Here is a 15,925-nt window from a genome sequence, read left to right on the forward strand (position 1 = left end):
GGGACAGGCAGCTCACCTTGTCACTTACCCCCGAGTGTCCTGGAGTTCCCTGTACGGGCCACCACTTGCCGCAGTCCTATTGGGCAAAATAACCGGGAGGTGACAAGCAACTTGAAGGTTAAAGCAGGAACTGCTTTATTGTAGAACATCTGAGGTATATACATCTAACTGATTTACATAAAGCATGACTCAATCAGCATCATCCAATCATAGCATTGCTCCCCTACAGACACAGCAATCAGCCAATAAGGAGTCCCCACAATCTTGATGGCTTGGTGGTGTTGCCTCACAAGCCACTCCTCCTGGCAAACTGCCAGGTGCCATCTTGACTTGGTCACGGCCTCTGACAGCATAAAATTTCCTAAACCTAAAGAATGAAGGGAAATCAAATACAAGAAGCTTACAGGTTGCCAAGGGTTTCGGGGAGGAATGAATAAGTAGGCAGACAATAGAATTTTAGAATAGTGAAACTACTATACAATACTGTAATAAATCATGTTATTATATTTTTTGTGTGGATACAAGTTATTGGATATTTGTTCAAACCCACAGAATATATTTAATCGCCTTCAAAATGGGATTATGTATGACCTTTAAGAGATGATTAGGTCCTTGAACATCACCCTCATGAATTAATTGAAGCCCTCATCATGGGAGTGGGTTAATTATTATAGGAATGCGTGAGCTATAAAAGGGGGGAGTTTGAGCACTTTTTCTCTTGCACATGCATTCTCTGTTGATATATGATACTGTCTATGATGTGGGTTGGCAAGAAGGCCCACATCAGTTGCAGCCCCTCAAGCTTGACCTTCCTAGCCTCCAGAACCATGAGCCAAATAAACATCTATTGTTTGTAATTTACTCAGTCTGTAGAATTCTGTAGTATTTTATAGCAACAGAAAATACACTATAATAGGTATTTTTAAAAAGACCAATATCTCTCATAAACAAATGCAAAGATTCTAATAAAATAAATGCAAAGTTGCTGATAAAATACTAGCAAACATACTGTGTGTATATATGTGACTGCATGACCAATGTGATTCTGCAACCTGTATACTCAGATAAATGAGAAATTGTATCCCATCTGATTCAAATGTATGATATGCCAAGGTCATTGTACTGTCATGTGTAACCAATTAAAACAAATTTAAAAATGAAAAAAAAATACTAGCAAACAAACAGAAGTGTATACAAGGGAAAACATCATGATCAAGTAAATTTTACCTTGAAATCAAGGTTCAAAACTCAATAAATGTAATTCCTTATGTTAAAAACTAGAAAACATTTTTTTTGGAGGGGGAGGATAATCAGGGATTGAATCCAGGGACACTGAACCACTGAGCCACATCCCCAGCCCTTCTATTTTTAATTCTGAGACAGGCTTTCACTAGGTTGCTTACAATCCCACTAAATTGCTGACATTGGCTTCAAACCTGCAATCCTGCTGCCTCAGGCTCCCAAGCTGCTGAGATTACAGGAATGTGCCACCGCACCCAGTGAGAAAACTCATTTTTTAACCCTCACAATAGATGCAGAAAAAAGCAATTTGACTGGGCATAGTGGCACAAACCTGTAATCCCAGAAGCTCAGCAGGCTGAGGTAGGAAGATCTTGAATTCAAAACCAGCCTCAGCAAAAGCAATGCACTGAGCAACTCAGTGAAACTCTGTCTCTAAATAAAATACTAAATAGAGCTGGAGCTGTGGCTCAGTGGTCAAGTGCCCTTGAGTTCAATCCCTCATAACGAAAAAATAATCAATTAATAAGACACAAAATCTATTCTTTTTGAAATCTCTTAGCAAACTAGTTGCCCTAGATTGTAAAGAAATACAAAAACTATTAAGATGAAAACTCACAAATATATTAATGAACACGCTATGTCTAAAGATCTTTAAAACAAATTATTCTAATTTGCGAAAACAATTGGCAACATTAAAAAAACAGCCTTCAAAATATAGGTACTTTTTGCCCAGAAATTGCATTATCAGAAATTTTACTAAGAAATAATCTAGGCCAGGTGTGGTGGCTCACACCTGTAATCCCAGCAACTTAGGAGGCTGAGGCAGGAGGATGGTGAGTTCAAAGCCAGCCTCAGCATAAACGAAATGCTAAGGTGAAGCCCTGTTTCTAAATAAAGTATAAAAAAGGGCTGGGAAGGTGGCTTAGTGGTTAAGCGCCACTGGGTTCAACTCCTAGTTCGAAGAAAAGAAGAAGAAGGAGGAGGAGGAAAAGGAGGAGGAGGAGGAGGGATGAAGGAAGAGGGAAGAGGGAGGAGGGAGGAGGAGGAGGAGGAATCTAAAAAGTGCCTGATAATGTATTATACCATGCTTCCTGTAAGTTGGTGACTAAATATATATCCACCAAAGGAAATCTGGTTTCAAAGTAAGAAACCCTTACAAATAAGTTACTATATAATCATTAAAAATAATATGTAGCTAAATACTTAATAACATGATACATTTAAAGATCAGAATGCCAACCTGTATTGTTATGATTCCACTTTATAACATATATTTATGCATGATAAACAATGAGCTTTATAAGATAAACAATGAGCTTTAGAAGACTGTGTAGTTTGGAAATTTTAGCAATGATGTTTTATATATATATATATATATATATATATATATATATATATATATATATAACTTCATAATATGTATTACTTATAATATATTTATATAACAATTATATATGATAAGCACTTACATTTGGGGATGGGGGGTACCAGGGATTGAAATCAGGAGCACTCAGCCACTGAGCCACATCCTCAGCCCTATTTTTTGTATTTTATTTAGAGACAGGGTCTCACTGAGTTGTTTAGCAGCTCGCTTTTTGCTGAGGCTGACTTGGAACGCACAAATCCTCCTGTCTCAGCCTCCTGAGCTGCTAGGATTACAGGCATGCACCACCACACCAGGCTGAGCCCTTACATTTTTAAAGTTTTTTAAATGTATGTCTAATAACAAATGATGCCCATCCTTTAACACAATTCTATGTCTTTAGTCTGTCCAGTTCTCAAATCAATGGGATTTTATCTTCCATTGTCTGAACTGTATATTTGTATTAATGAAGATAATGAATAAAATGCTACTCAATATCCTAGGAGGTATGATAACATAGCTATATAATGGATTGTCACTAATACAAAAGCCATGTATATTTTTTTTATTGGTTGTTCAAAACATTACAAAGCTCTTGACATATCATATTTCATACATTTGATTCAGGTGGGTTTTGAACTCCCAATTTTACCCCAAATACAGATTGCAGAATCACGTCGGTTACACATCTACATTTTTACATAATGCCCTATTAGTAACTGTTGTATTCTGCTACCTTTCCTATCCTCTACTATCTCCCCTCCCCTCCCCTCCCATCTTCTCTCTCTACCCCATCTACTGTAATTCATTTCTCTCCTTGTTTATTTTCCCATTCCCCTCACAACCTCTTATATGTAATTTTGTATAACAATAAGGATCTCCCTCCATTACCATGCAATTTCCCTTTTCTCTCCCTTTCCCTCCCACCTCATATATCTGTTTAATGTTAATCTTTTCTTCCTGCTCTTCCTCCCTACTTTGTTCTTAGTTGCTCTCATTATATCAAAGAAGACATTTGGTATTTGTTTTTTAGGGATTGGCTAGCTTCCCATGTATATTTTTTCAAATAAACTTCTGGAAAATTTTATTTATACTATCCTGTACTTCTGCAATTTTGTTTTTTACATGTAAATATAGAATTTCATGTATTTCCTTTTCCTGCTCAAAAACATAATTCTTAAATTTGATGCATCTGTCAGAATGCTTTTATAGCATTGTTCTGCCATCCTATATTTTTCACTTTCACATCATTCATAAATTTTCTAAGCATGCTTTCCAATTTTTCACTCTAATGTGATAGTTATTTTTAATAACATTGAATTTTTTAGAAAATAAACTCTCAGACTCATTTTATTTCTTTTGCAGTAGAAAATAATTTTTAATATTTTAATACTATTAATTTACATTGTAATTTTCATAAACTGCATTTCTTTTTATTTTTTTTTTTAATTTTTTACACCTTTATTTTAGACAGCGTAAGAATCAATGACATACCTTCGTAATGATAAAGGAAAGAAAACAAGCTTTCCTTTTGAAAAAACTGTAAAGCACAAAATAAGACTATTTCATTGTACATAATCACAAGATTAGGCACTCTGACAGGGTTAGGCAAGAGTCTTAGTGTGAGGTGAGGCACAGGCACTTTCACTTGTAGAGTGCTGCTGATTCTAATTTTTAATTTTGAAGGTAGGTATCATAAAAGTCTTTAATACCTTGTATTTCTGGCCCCCAAACAGCAGCCCATATTTTAAAATTTCTATTTCTCCGTGGTCTTTGTTCATATACACATTGAAAGTAACTTAAAAACAAGACTCCAAGGGGACCATACTTCATATGTTACCTAAATGTTAAAATGAGAACTCATAAGTAGGCATATTACATGAATACATAGTCTTACCTGTTAGGGGGAAAAAACCCAAACCCTTCATAGATACTTTTATAAAAATACAGCTATTAAACTGTAGCCTTCTGTATACCACTTCTGAAAAGTATTTAAACTAGTAGTTGCATAAATGCCAATATCTTATTATTATTCTTTCATGTATTTGGACTTTTGAGAAGGCTTTACCCAGCTGACATAACAGTGGTAGTAGAAAGATTAAATATGTAACACAAAGCCTGAAACTTGACATTGGTCACTAAAACAAAAACTGAATTCCTAAATCCAAGCAATCAAAAGATGTTTATTTTTTATAGAAAGATCTGTAAAAAAATAATTTTTCAAACAGCTTTACTTTCATAGAGAAAACTTTCTACAGAGGTTGACTAAGATTTTAATATTTTAAATTGTACCATCATTAAATAAGGTGGGACACCGTATGAATTTCATTGCACTGGAAGAAATGCAAAGCATTTTTTAATATAAAGTATACAGAGCATTCTAGTCAACTACAGCTGTGTTACAGCTATGTGTTCTTTTGGATTTGGTCCAAAGAAACCTGAGTCTGTTTCCAGAGAGAATGAAAAATGTTATAGACACCTGATCAGTTACTCCTCACTTAAGAATGCACAAAAATGGCATTCCTTGTAGATCCCACTGAATCCAGTTTCCCAACACTGATACTTTCCTTTTCCCTTTCCCCCACCTCAGTTCACTTTGGGTTCCAGGTTCTCGAAACACAGGCATTCAGATATTCTTCAGAAACATACATGTCCCATGGTTAGATGAACTACCCAGTTTTCCAGTGAGTTGTCACCTCTTCTGTTCCCAGATCTCTGCCATATTTAGGTCCAAATCTTTAAGACCTTTTAAGGCTTGAAGATTTCCAGTGTAAAAAGCTACATCTGCTGTGACCAACCCATTTTGAGGTCCTCCATCATTTATCACATTTAAGTGAGATAACTGCTTTTTCAAGTGAAGTTTATAACTTGCATTAATTCTTAAAAATAACATCTGTGTTTGTTCTTCTGAAGAAGATCAAATATAGCTTCATGCATTTTGGCCATTTGCTTACAAATATTCCTTCGATAACAGCTCGTCAAATAAGCTATCCATTATCGCTACAAGTTTAGCTGATATTTCAGCAATGTGGTCATGGTAATCCTTAGTGATATGATCAAAATGCCTAAGCATGTTATATTGCTTAGGTGGTAGTCGAGCTTCAAAATGAGCCCGGATCACAGGAATGTAGTGCACAATTAACTGCAAACATCGTGAAGAAAGAGCCAAATTTTTTGTAGTTATTGTTTTTAGTCCAACAACTTGCAATGCACCAGCTCCAAGAACTAACTGGCAACTTCTTGAATTGAAGTACTTCAACAAATCTGACAGACGAGTAAGCATGTCAGTAGTAACAGATGGGATGTTATCCACACACTGGCAATATTCAAGGATAATTCTTATTAACAGCAATACAGTTCCAACAACAGCATACTGTTGTCCCTCAACAATGAGAACTTCAGCTGGTTTTCTTTCTTCCCCTGATTTTTTTTCAGGTAAAGCAATCTTTCCATCTGATATAGAATCAACAAGATCCTGAAATTCTGCAGGAACATCAGCTTGCTTCCAGCGCTCATTGTCTAAGAGGAGACTGAGCTTGGTTTTTCTCTCTTCATGAAATCTATTTACAAATTTATTAGCTTGGCTTTGAAGTGCTCCAAGTAATGACATGCTTTTTCTTCCACAGATCTGTTCTGTCTCTAAAATGAATGTTTCCATTAATCTAGAAAGTGTAATGAATTCCGTGGAATTTAACTTCTCAAGAAAACCATCCTTTGCTCTTGACATGAGAAATTTGACGGCTCGATCATGACATATATCTGAGGCACTATTCAATAACTCTTGGATATTATTTGCCAGCTTCCCCAGCTCTAAGTCAGTTAATTTCATGTCTTCACTGACCATAATATCCACACCTCCTGGAGTAGCAGATGATGATGTCTGCTCTTTGCTAGACGAAGAATCAGTAGTACATTCTGGTTCAGATACTGAATCACTGCTGCAGGGCTCACTATTTGGAGATGCATTTCTTTGCGAGGTAGTGTCAACTACTATAGGTGCTAATTCACCCTCACTGAATGCATCACTTATAAACATGCCTTCAGGGATTAAATAAGCCACTTCTGTATCCAGCGAATTAACTTTTGCAGCATTTTTCTGCTGTGAAATTTCCTCCAATTCTCGAGTCCTTTGGTTTTTGTCAAGAACTGAGAGAACAACATTATGAATGATATTCAATGTTGCCTTAACTCTCTGTAGGAAAATTTTAAACTTAGAAAAAATATCCTTTAACAGGTCAAACCACTGGGGAAAATTCAACATTCTCATCTGATCTGCAAGCTTCATAACAACATCTGTGTCTATTTCTTCTATTTGTGAAACCTTATTAATCACACACTGTTTAATGATATTCTTTGCTGTAATAATCATTTCTTCACCATACATTTCTAAAAAATTAAGTTTTCTTTGTTTTAAAAGTCCAAATACAAGAGATACTAGTCTTTCCTCTTCTAAAACTTGACAGTCATCTTCTAGTGGTCTATTTAAATCACTATGAGAGTAAGTAGAAAATTCTGCAATCATCATTTTATCTATCAGTTTTTCTAATTCACAAAGCTGTGATCCCAAATGCCGAAAACTGTGAATGCCCTGAAGTTCCTGCTGTAGAACCTCCTGTGTTGTTGCTATTAAGTCCAATGCTCCAACAAATTCAGAAGTAGATAATAACACCTGCACTGTAGGCTGAGTTTGGTGTACAGTGGCCATTAACTTCAGTTTATTGTATATTTTAACACAATTATTTCTGGTAAGTGCCAGTCTTAAAATGTGTAGTGATCCTTCACACATTACTTTATCAATCTGTGCAATTTTATCTCGAAGCATTTTTACAGCTTGGGAAGTTTTCTTGAGGTAGTCCTGCAATTCATGTTGAGAGGTCATTGCATGAAAAAATGCTTCTGAACGTAGAGAGATCTGTTGAGCAATGTTTACTTCCACAATGTCCAGATAATGGCTCAGCTTTTCTTGAAGCAACTTTGAGGAAGCTGCATCACGATTTCCTTTTCCACCAGCAGTATTAAAATGAGACCATGGTAAAACTGAATTAAAAGTTAAGGAATAGTCCAAGGCAAAATCTGGTTTCATAAAAATCTTAGGTACTTGCTCCAGATCTGTCCTGGATTTATCATGAGTATGTAAAAGAGTCCTGTCAAAGGTATCTTTAGGAGGACAAATATTCTTGCATCTCTCATGTATCTTCTCTCTCTGAGAGATTTCCTGTTGATATACTGTAAAATGTTCCTTGCTGATCTGTGGGAGGTAGAATGAAGGTATGACTTCGGTGTCCACAAAGTCCAATCCCCATGTTTTTGTGAAGAAATCAGATTCTCTTTTTGCTAATCTAGGATCATTTAGTGCTGCCGGGAGATTTACTTTGGAATGATATATAGTCCATCTATTTTGATCTGTAACTAGAAATGGGGTAACACATAAACTATTTGAATCACCTGTGGGTTCCTTGGGACATACATCTCGCAGTGACTGCACAGGTCGAATGTGTTTTGTTGGATCTACCTCTTTTTTAAAGAAAACATCACTGCTGCTTCCTTGAGGCACTGGTGAAGAACTGTGGCTTGAAGCCATTGCATAAAATCACCACTCTACTGCGGTCCCGGGCAGCCGCCCCAGAGAGAGGCCTAGTGCATCGCCGCCGCCTCCAGCCCTCCACGTCGCGCCGAGGCTGCTGCTCCGCGGCCTCCGCCGCCCGGAGCCTGGCCGGGCCGAGACCGGCTTCCCGCCTCTGCCTCGCGCCGGCTGGCCCGCGGGCCAGGGGAGCACAGGGTCGCCCTCTCGAGCCCAGCTCCGCTCGGGGGTAAGAGGCGGCAGCGGCGGCTCCCTCACGTCTCTCCCGGGTGTCCTGTCAGCCAGCAGTTTCCCCCGGGTCCGCAGCGCCGCCTCCGCCGCTGCTGCCACCGCCTCTCCCACATCCGCGGCCTCCAGGGGAGCCGCCGCCGCCGCGCCGCCGCCGCGCAGCGACCACTGCCCCTGGCGCTTCTGCTCCCTGCTCCACTGCTTCTCCTCACCCCGCCGGCCCGGCCCTGCAGGGTCCGGGGAGACCGTGCCGGAGGCTGCCGCGAGGCCGCCGCAGCCCCCAGCCCACCTGCATTTCTTTTTAAAACATCAAAAATCTTCACATAACCATTATTTTGTGATTTAATATAATCAACAATTTTTTAAGTCATTAGATAAATATGGTAGTGTTCATAACAGAAAAGCAAAATCTAAATCCACTACAATCAAAAGTATTTCACTTTCTTCAAGAAACTGTTTTAACTGTTAATACCACTATTTACTGTATCATAATTCTACTTGAGAAGAGAATCATATTCCTGAAATTATTCTTTATTAAGTTGAGACATACTTTGCACCATTACCTCTGTTCCTTGGTAAAAAAATATTATTCATATATGATCAAAATTTTTCTAATTTTTTAAAAATACTTATATTTTTATAATAGAAAACTACAATTTAAAAAATCCTCAAAAACAGTCAAAATACAAAATCTCTCTGGACATAAACATTTAGACCACAACTTTTGAAATAATGGAAAACCCTCTGATTTATTACCAATAAATCAATATTTTTATAACATCCCCTATAAAAACAATCATGAAAAAATAATGTCTAAACCAAATTTGAATTTTAAACTCAGACTTGGTGTTGATAAATATTATTGGTCTTGGCATCCTCCCTCCCCGCCACCCTTCCCACCAGGGAGCAAGTCTTCCTTCCAGTCCCAGGAAACTGTAGGAAAAAAATTACAAACTCTTAGACAATACTATTGACTCCAAGATGTCTGTCAATGGTGTCAAACTACATTATATGTCAACTCAAGCTCAGGCCACAGGAATGGTTTTCATAAACTCTTCTCTAGTATTCTGCATTCCCAGGTCCCTCCTAGACCACCAAGCCCCTCATTTCAATCCCCACAACCGTGCAACCTCCCACCACAAGCAGTAAAGCTAGTTTTTTGTGTTCGACTTCCAAAGTCACATCCACTGATCTAAATTTATCTGGGGCCACATCATGCTATATGAGGTGTACCAGAAAAATCAGTTCTTAAAGGTCTCTAATCATGTCAAAGATTCTAGATTTTGGTGTTCAAGAGTATATATGTTCCACCAAAGTATGATATCAATATCCAATAATGTCTTGTAAGGTAGATGGTTACAGAGAGCAGTCACTTTCTGTAGATTTTCACTACAGAAAATATCTCTGATGGCCTTGTGGGAGTCTCAATGCCCAGAAACCAATTAAGAGGTGTGGAATGAGAGACATGGCTTAAGGAAAGATGCTGAAAAGGCAGAGGAAGGAACAAAAATATGCAATATTTAAAAGCATAGATAGATAAGAAGCCGGAGGCTTAGCTCAATGGTGGAGCACTTGCTTAGCAAACACCATGCCCTAGGTTTTATCTCCAGGACCAAAAAAAGAAAATAGATAGGATGCTCCCAGATGTGAATAGAAGCTAGGCATCTCCCAGGATTCTAGCTTGAAAAGACTGAGAGTATCACCAAGCTAGGGTAGAAAAGCAGAAGAACCAGGTTTCTATCAGAAAGTTACAAGTTTAATCAAAGTTATACATGGAATTTTTAAAATTACATTGCCTAGAATTCAAGATAAAAGTCAGGACTGATAACTTGAGAAGATATTTCAGAGATAGCCACAGGTAGTATAAAATTTTTTAATATGTTACAGCGAGAACTACAAAAGAGAATTGCTTATGAATCTATCTGCAAGTTCAAGAGAATCTGATCTTTTTTGCTGAGATTCAATTGCAAATCAGTGCAGAAAATTGGATAAAGATTTGTCAGAAACACTAATTTTAGCCTTCAACTATTTTAGCCTTCTCCTTATCTTTTACTAACAGCCTATAGATGTCATTATAAACATTGCTACTAGTCCTCCTGGAGCTTACAGACGGCAGGCCAGATTCCAAACAGCTGTGTAACCCACACTTGAGTAACTGCACATGCATGCCTGCTCCTACACATCTGGTAACACAGGGAGAACAAAAAGATAGTTTCTGAATAACTATTTTTACTATTTATAAATAACATTAATTTTTTTAATAATTACATATGGCCAGCCTCAGAAACTTAGCAAGATCATGTTTCAAAAAAAAATATTTTTTTTAAATGGAAGAGAATGTAGGTCAGTGGTAGAATGCTTTCTTAGCCTTCACAGGCCCTGTGTTCAATTCCTAGTACTGAAAAAAAAATTATATATATATATATATATATATATATATATATATATATATATATACACACACACACACATACATATATATAAAATACACACATATATAAAATACACTTTATCATATGGAAAGTTTAATTATGTCTTCATTATATCTTTATATCTCTTCATTTATACAGTTTTACAATAAATTTTCTTTTGAAGTTTCTACACTTTATTTTTTATTTAGTTATAAACCTTATTCACATAAATTAAATTTTTTGCTTTTTTATTTATAAATCAGTTTCTCTTCTTTTAGTTCCAAAATATTCAAGACATTTACAATCATTTAATAATCAGATATGGTTTTTTTGCCTTATAAAAATAAATTGTTGTTTAGAAAATAACCAGGATAAATTATAATTATCATATACATTGAATGATATGGAAATTTACATCTTCTGGCCTAAAAAATTGATTTAATATTCATTAATAGTATTAAAGTTTCCTCAGTTATCTCTACGATTTACATTAAATTTCATCTTTCAATTTTAACTAAATCTAAAACCTTAGTATTAACTTGATCTGAGTGTGGGTAAAAAATTTAGATGACAAAAGCCTCCAATTCTCAAAGCTATCTAGGCAATTATCTTAATTTAGTTTATTCTTCTCCGTGTGTGGACATTGAGAATTCTGCTCAGAGGGCATAAATATAGTTACACATGTGGATTGAAAGAGAGATGTCTTTCAGAGTCAGCATCAAAGAGAAGAAAAGCCAACGTTAGTATCAGTGGAAATGCATCTAGTATGTGAGATTTCAGCCGTGACCATCCCAAAGTCTTCAATAACAGACACAACCTCCAGTAACAAATTCAATATTCCAAGGCTGAATTCACTCCTCCCCAGTGTAGACATATTTTTCTCTTTTCATGGTGCTGGGATGGAACCCAGGGCCTCATGCACACGAGGTCATGTTTTATCTCTGAGCTCCTCCCAATTCTCTCTTCAATATTTGCAGAATTCTCAGAATAACATTTCCCTAGGAAAAACTTACCACATCAAAATAGAGTCTGTGAGGAGGCATTTCATACTGGATATTGAAAACTGAACTAAAATGAAAAAAACTTGTGAAATATTTAACTAAAGAGATTAATTTCCCAGAACAGTCAATATTAATCTGAATTTCCTGAACTGTGCATGAAAGAACTTTTCCTAAAACTCGTTAAAGCCTTAACAAAGAGTTTTCTCATTGCCACTTTCATCTCCTTATTTCTAAATGTATAGATGACAGGATTCATAAAAGGAGTAATAATGGCATCAAAGATAGCTAAAAATTTATCTATGGGTAAGGTAGGGAATGGCCACACATAAACTATGATGCAAGGACCAAAGAAAAAAACCACCACGGTGATGTGAGCTGAGAGAGTGGAGAGGGCCTTGCAGGAACCTCCTGAGGAGTGTTTACGAACCGTGACCAGGATGGAGATATAAGACACAATCAAGATGAAGAAGGTGCCCATGGAGATGAAACCACTGTTGGCAGTGACCAGAAACTCCAGTCTGTATGTATCTGTACATGCAAGTTTGATAAACCGAGGAAAATCACAGTAAAAGCTATCCATTTTGTTGCTTCCACAAAAGGGCAAGTTTATAACAAAAGCCAGTTGGACTACAGAGTGGATAAGTCCAATGGTCCAAGCCACAGTCAGAAGAGAAATGCACATTCTTAGGCTCATGATGGTCAGGTAATGGAGGGGCTTGCAGATAGCCACGTATCGGTCATAGGCCATGACAATGAGTAGCACCATCTCTGTCCCTCCCACAGTGTGAATGAAGAATATCTGTGTGATGCACCCTTTCAAGGAGATGGCTTTATGCTTTCTGAACAGGTCATAAATCATCTTTGGAGTGGCGATGCTGGACACACCCGTATCGATGAAGGAGAGATTTGCCAGCAAGAAGTACATTGGGGAGTGTAAATGATGGTCTGAGATGATGGTGAGCACAATGAGAAGGTTTCCCAGCATACTTGCTACATAAAATATTGTGAAGAACACAAAAAGGAGAATCTGAAGCTCCCAAGAACTGGTGAGTCCCAGCAACACAAATTCAGACACCGCTGAGTGATTTCCTCCGTCCATCAACTTCATGTGCAAGGTTGAACCTGAAGTTCCTGTTACCTGAGGAGCACATGAGGCAGGAAAAGTTTTCAAGTTGAAAAGGACGTCCTGGCTATGGAGTAATGACCCAGATATCAAAAAATGAAGGTCACCTTGCCATTGTACAATTAAGAGTTTATACTGTGCTTGAGTCACAGAGAGCTAGCCCCAGAAACTTTTTCTGTGCCTAAATCTTTGGGATCATTTGATCATACAACCTCAGATTTAGTTTGAGCTTCACAGTACAGTCCAGAAGGGGGAAATGTAAACAAAAGCACCTAAGAATTTAAGGAGTGGTGTATCAGAAGTACAGAGACTTATACTCCCCAATTTCTACATGGAAAAAAATGCCACAGAATAGGAAATGTGATAAAATGGAAAAGCTACTTACTTTTTACTTACTTACACAGCCACCTTAAAATATTCAGAAGTTGTTTACTGATATATCTTGGGCTTTCTAGGTTTACAATCATGTTATCAACCAAAAAAAAAAAAGGTAATCTTTTCCTCTTAAAATTTTGCTGGTTTAAGATTGTATTCATTTTTTTAAAAAAACTCATATTAATTATATTACCCTCTTGCTAATATCAAAGTCCTACTATACTTTTTTATTCTTTTTATGGTTACTATCCCTTTCCAATGACACATTGCTGTATTCTTTTTTAATATAATGGTAACTACTTTCCTTACCAATATATTTCATTTCCTTCTTACTTATCCCCAACATTTATGATGAAATCTTTCTAATACTTTTCTCTACCCTCTGCTCCCTGTGCCTTCCCATTCAAATTAAGTCAGTTCCTTCTTGTGCTTCTGAAATTATTGACTTTACATACTGTGCCTCCTGACTCTAATTTTATTTTATTCCCCCTTATTTTATTTTCTTTCATTTTTTCCATTTCATTATTCTCATCCTACATGTTTTGAGATACCCAGTGAACCTCATCTTCCAGCCTTATATTTGAATTTCAGAAATAATCTCCCGCTTTTACAATTCGGTTCTTGAATTTTTCAGCTCATGATTAGACCCATGAATTATAAACTTGTCTAAATTGAGAATGTTCATATTCTCTCATGTAGTTGCAACTAAGACAATTTCCTCAAGTTCTATTTTATCATAAATGCTGATCTTTATTTTTTTTACCCTTTTTAGTGATCATTTCCTTTAAAATAGACATATCAAAGTTTATAACATTAATTTCCTTTCCTCCTAAAAGCTTATGGCCTCTAAAAAATCTTTCATCTCTTTTGTTGAAAAAAATAGCTGTAAACAGGGATCTATGTTTTACAGATAAGAAAACAAGGACTCAAAAGAGTTTAAATAAATTGCCTAATGTTGCACAGCTAGGTGTTAAATTCAAACCCAATTCTTACAATTGTTAAAAAATGGAAGTAAATTTTAAAAGCATCCGAAGAAAATGTCAAAATTTTACCAGTTGCTATCTTTCTATAAAGATACCGTGGGTTTTCTCCTTTTTCCACTTTGTTTCATAAATTTTCTATTTGAGCACATGTATTTCTCCTTAAAGAAAAATACACCAAAACAGGTTGACTCCAGATTTCAGGCATTCTTTACTACACTACTCTGTTAAAAATACTGATGACCTCAATTCAAAGATAATTTTCAAGAATTCAATAAAGCAGCTTTTACTATCAGAGAACTTGGTAGAATTTCATAGAAGGTAAAATGAGTTTGGGGGTATCTAATATTTCATTGCCAGAACTCCTTCCTCTCTTATCATAATACATCTACTCCTACTCTGTAGTCTCTATCTTCATAGCCCACTCTACTGTCCAAACTTCTTCTGTCATTCTCTCACTGATCTGGTCTCCTCTAATTCCTATCCTCCAGATTTATGCCTTCCAGAAACTTTCAAATAAATCATTTCATGCTAAACCAGGACCCTTGAGTCTCACCATATTCTTCCCTTTGGTTAAATGTGCTCCTATCTGTGCTACGCTTTCTGCCACAGCTCTCCAGCTGTCCCCCGACTTCCCAGCACACCACAGAAAGGGACATCAACAAATTAGCACAACACCTCTGAAACCTCCTGTACCCGATCTTACCTCCCTGTGGAAAAGTTTTCTTGCCAATTTGAAGCTTACTGTATTCCACTGTCCATTTCACCTGAGTTACATAGAAAAGATTAAAAAAAAAATAAGAAAAATGGCTGAATTGTTTCTAAGCACCAGTAATGATTCTTGCTCAAGATGAAAATGTCACTCCAGTCCATAGACAGCCAGTGAGAACCAGAACTCTCCTGAGTCAGACCAAAGAACCTATTCTCCTCAAATGTAGATCAATACCCTCAAAATTGGGGGAAAAGATAAAAAGCTTCAATTACATGAGAGTTATAATTCCTAAAGAGAAAAACAGGAATTAGTTTGAGCTGTGCTGAAAACTAAGTTACAGAAATTCAGAGTTTGCAATACACAGAAACTGAAACTATAATTGGAGAAATTACTATGAAAAACTAATAGGAAATACAGAATTAGAGAAGTAGAAAGGAATGTGGGACAGAAAACATGAAAATGTCATGCTGTTGCGTCATCCTGGAACAGCTGCTTCTGTTCAATGTTCCACCCTTCGCTCAGGACTCAGTTTAGTGTCTTCTCCATCCAAAAAAAAAAAAAGAAAGAAAAAAAAAATCTACCAACATCACTAACAAAAACTATAGCTGCTCATCCTATTACTCTTCTCCATGCTTTGTCTAGAACATGTAGGAACAAATATGTCAAAACAATAATTAAATTTTGTCTTAAATTAAAAAGGGAGATAATTACTGACCAATAGTTGAGGGCAGATCCAGTATCCAAAGACAGGTTCGATTCATGTCTGGTCAGCTCAACTGTAAAGAATTTTGTTTACATACATTTTACATGATAGCACTTGAAGTGGGAGCGTTTTTCTAAACTTAGAGGAGGAAAATTTTACATTCTGAGATTGTGGCCTTTTCAAAAACAAAGAAACTTATGTTGTTT

General features: G+C 36.6%; 2 protein-coding genes across 2 annotated transcripts; both read right to left on the bottom strand.

Moving 5' to 3' along the window:
* Positions 1 to 4,768: 4,768 nt before the first annotated feature.
* Positions 4,769 to 8,506, bottom strand: LOC124104723 (vacuolar protein sorting-associated protein 54-like). Its single transcript, XM_046461815.2, is given in 4 exon segments — positions 4,769 to 5,515; positions 5,518 to 5,570; positions 5,572 to 8,014; positions 8,051 to 8,506. Coding segments are annotated over 4 exon segments (2,850 nt in total). The 5' UTR covers positions 8,187 to 8,506; the 3' UTR covers positions 4,769 to 5,297.
* A 2,502-nt stretch (positions 8,507 to 11,008) lies between these two features.
* On the bottom strand, positions 11,009 to 15,345 carry LOC124104460 (olfactory receptor 4F3/4F16/4F29-like). The gene is made up of 2 exons (XM_046461422.2): positions 15,011 to 15,345; positions 11,009 to 12,964 (listed from the first exon to the last, which is right to left on the bottom strand). Exon 2 carries the CDS (start codon positions 12,932 to 12,934, stop codon positions 11,957 to 11,959), a length of 978 nt encoding a protein of 325 aa, XP_046317378.1. The 5' UTR covers positions 12,935 to 12,964; positions 15,011 to 15,345; the 3' UTR covers positions 11,009 to 11,956.
* Positions 15,346 to 15,925: the final 580 nt, after the last annotated feature.

The sequence above is a fragment of the Marmota monax genome, unplaced genomic scaffold (assembly GCF_021218885.2).
Source record: "Marmota monax isolate L192 unplaced genomic scaffold, Marmota_monax_Labrador192_F-V1.1 WCK01_AAM20220418_F8-fsc00001, whole genome shotgun sequence".
Classification (NCBI taxonomy): Eukaryota; Metazoa; Chordata; class Mammalia; order Rodentia; family Sciuridae; genus Marmota; species Marmota monax.

Excerpts from the sequence above, each read along its gene's own strand:
- LOC124104460 (XM_046461422.2), bottom strand. The coding sequence starts at position 12,934 with ATGAAGTTGATGGACGGAGGAAATCACTCAGCGGTGTCTGAATTTGTG.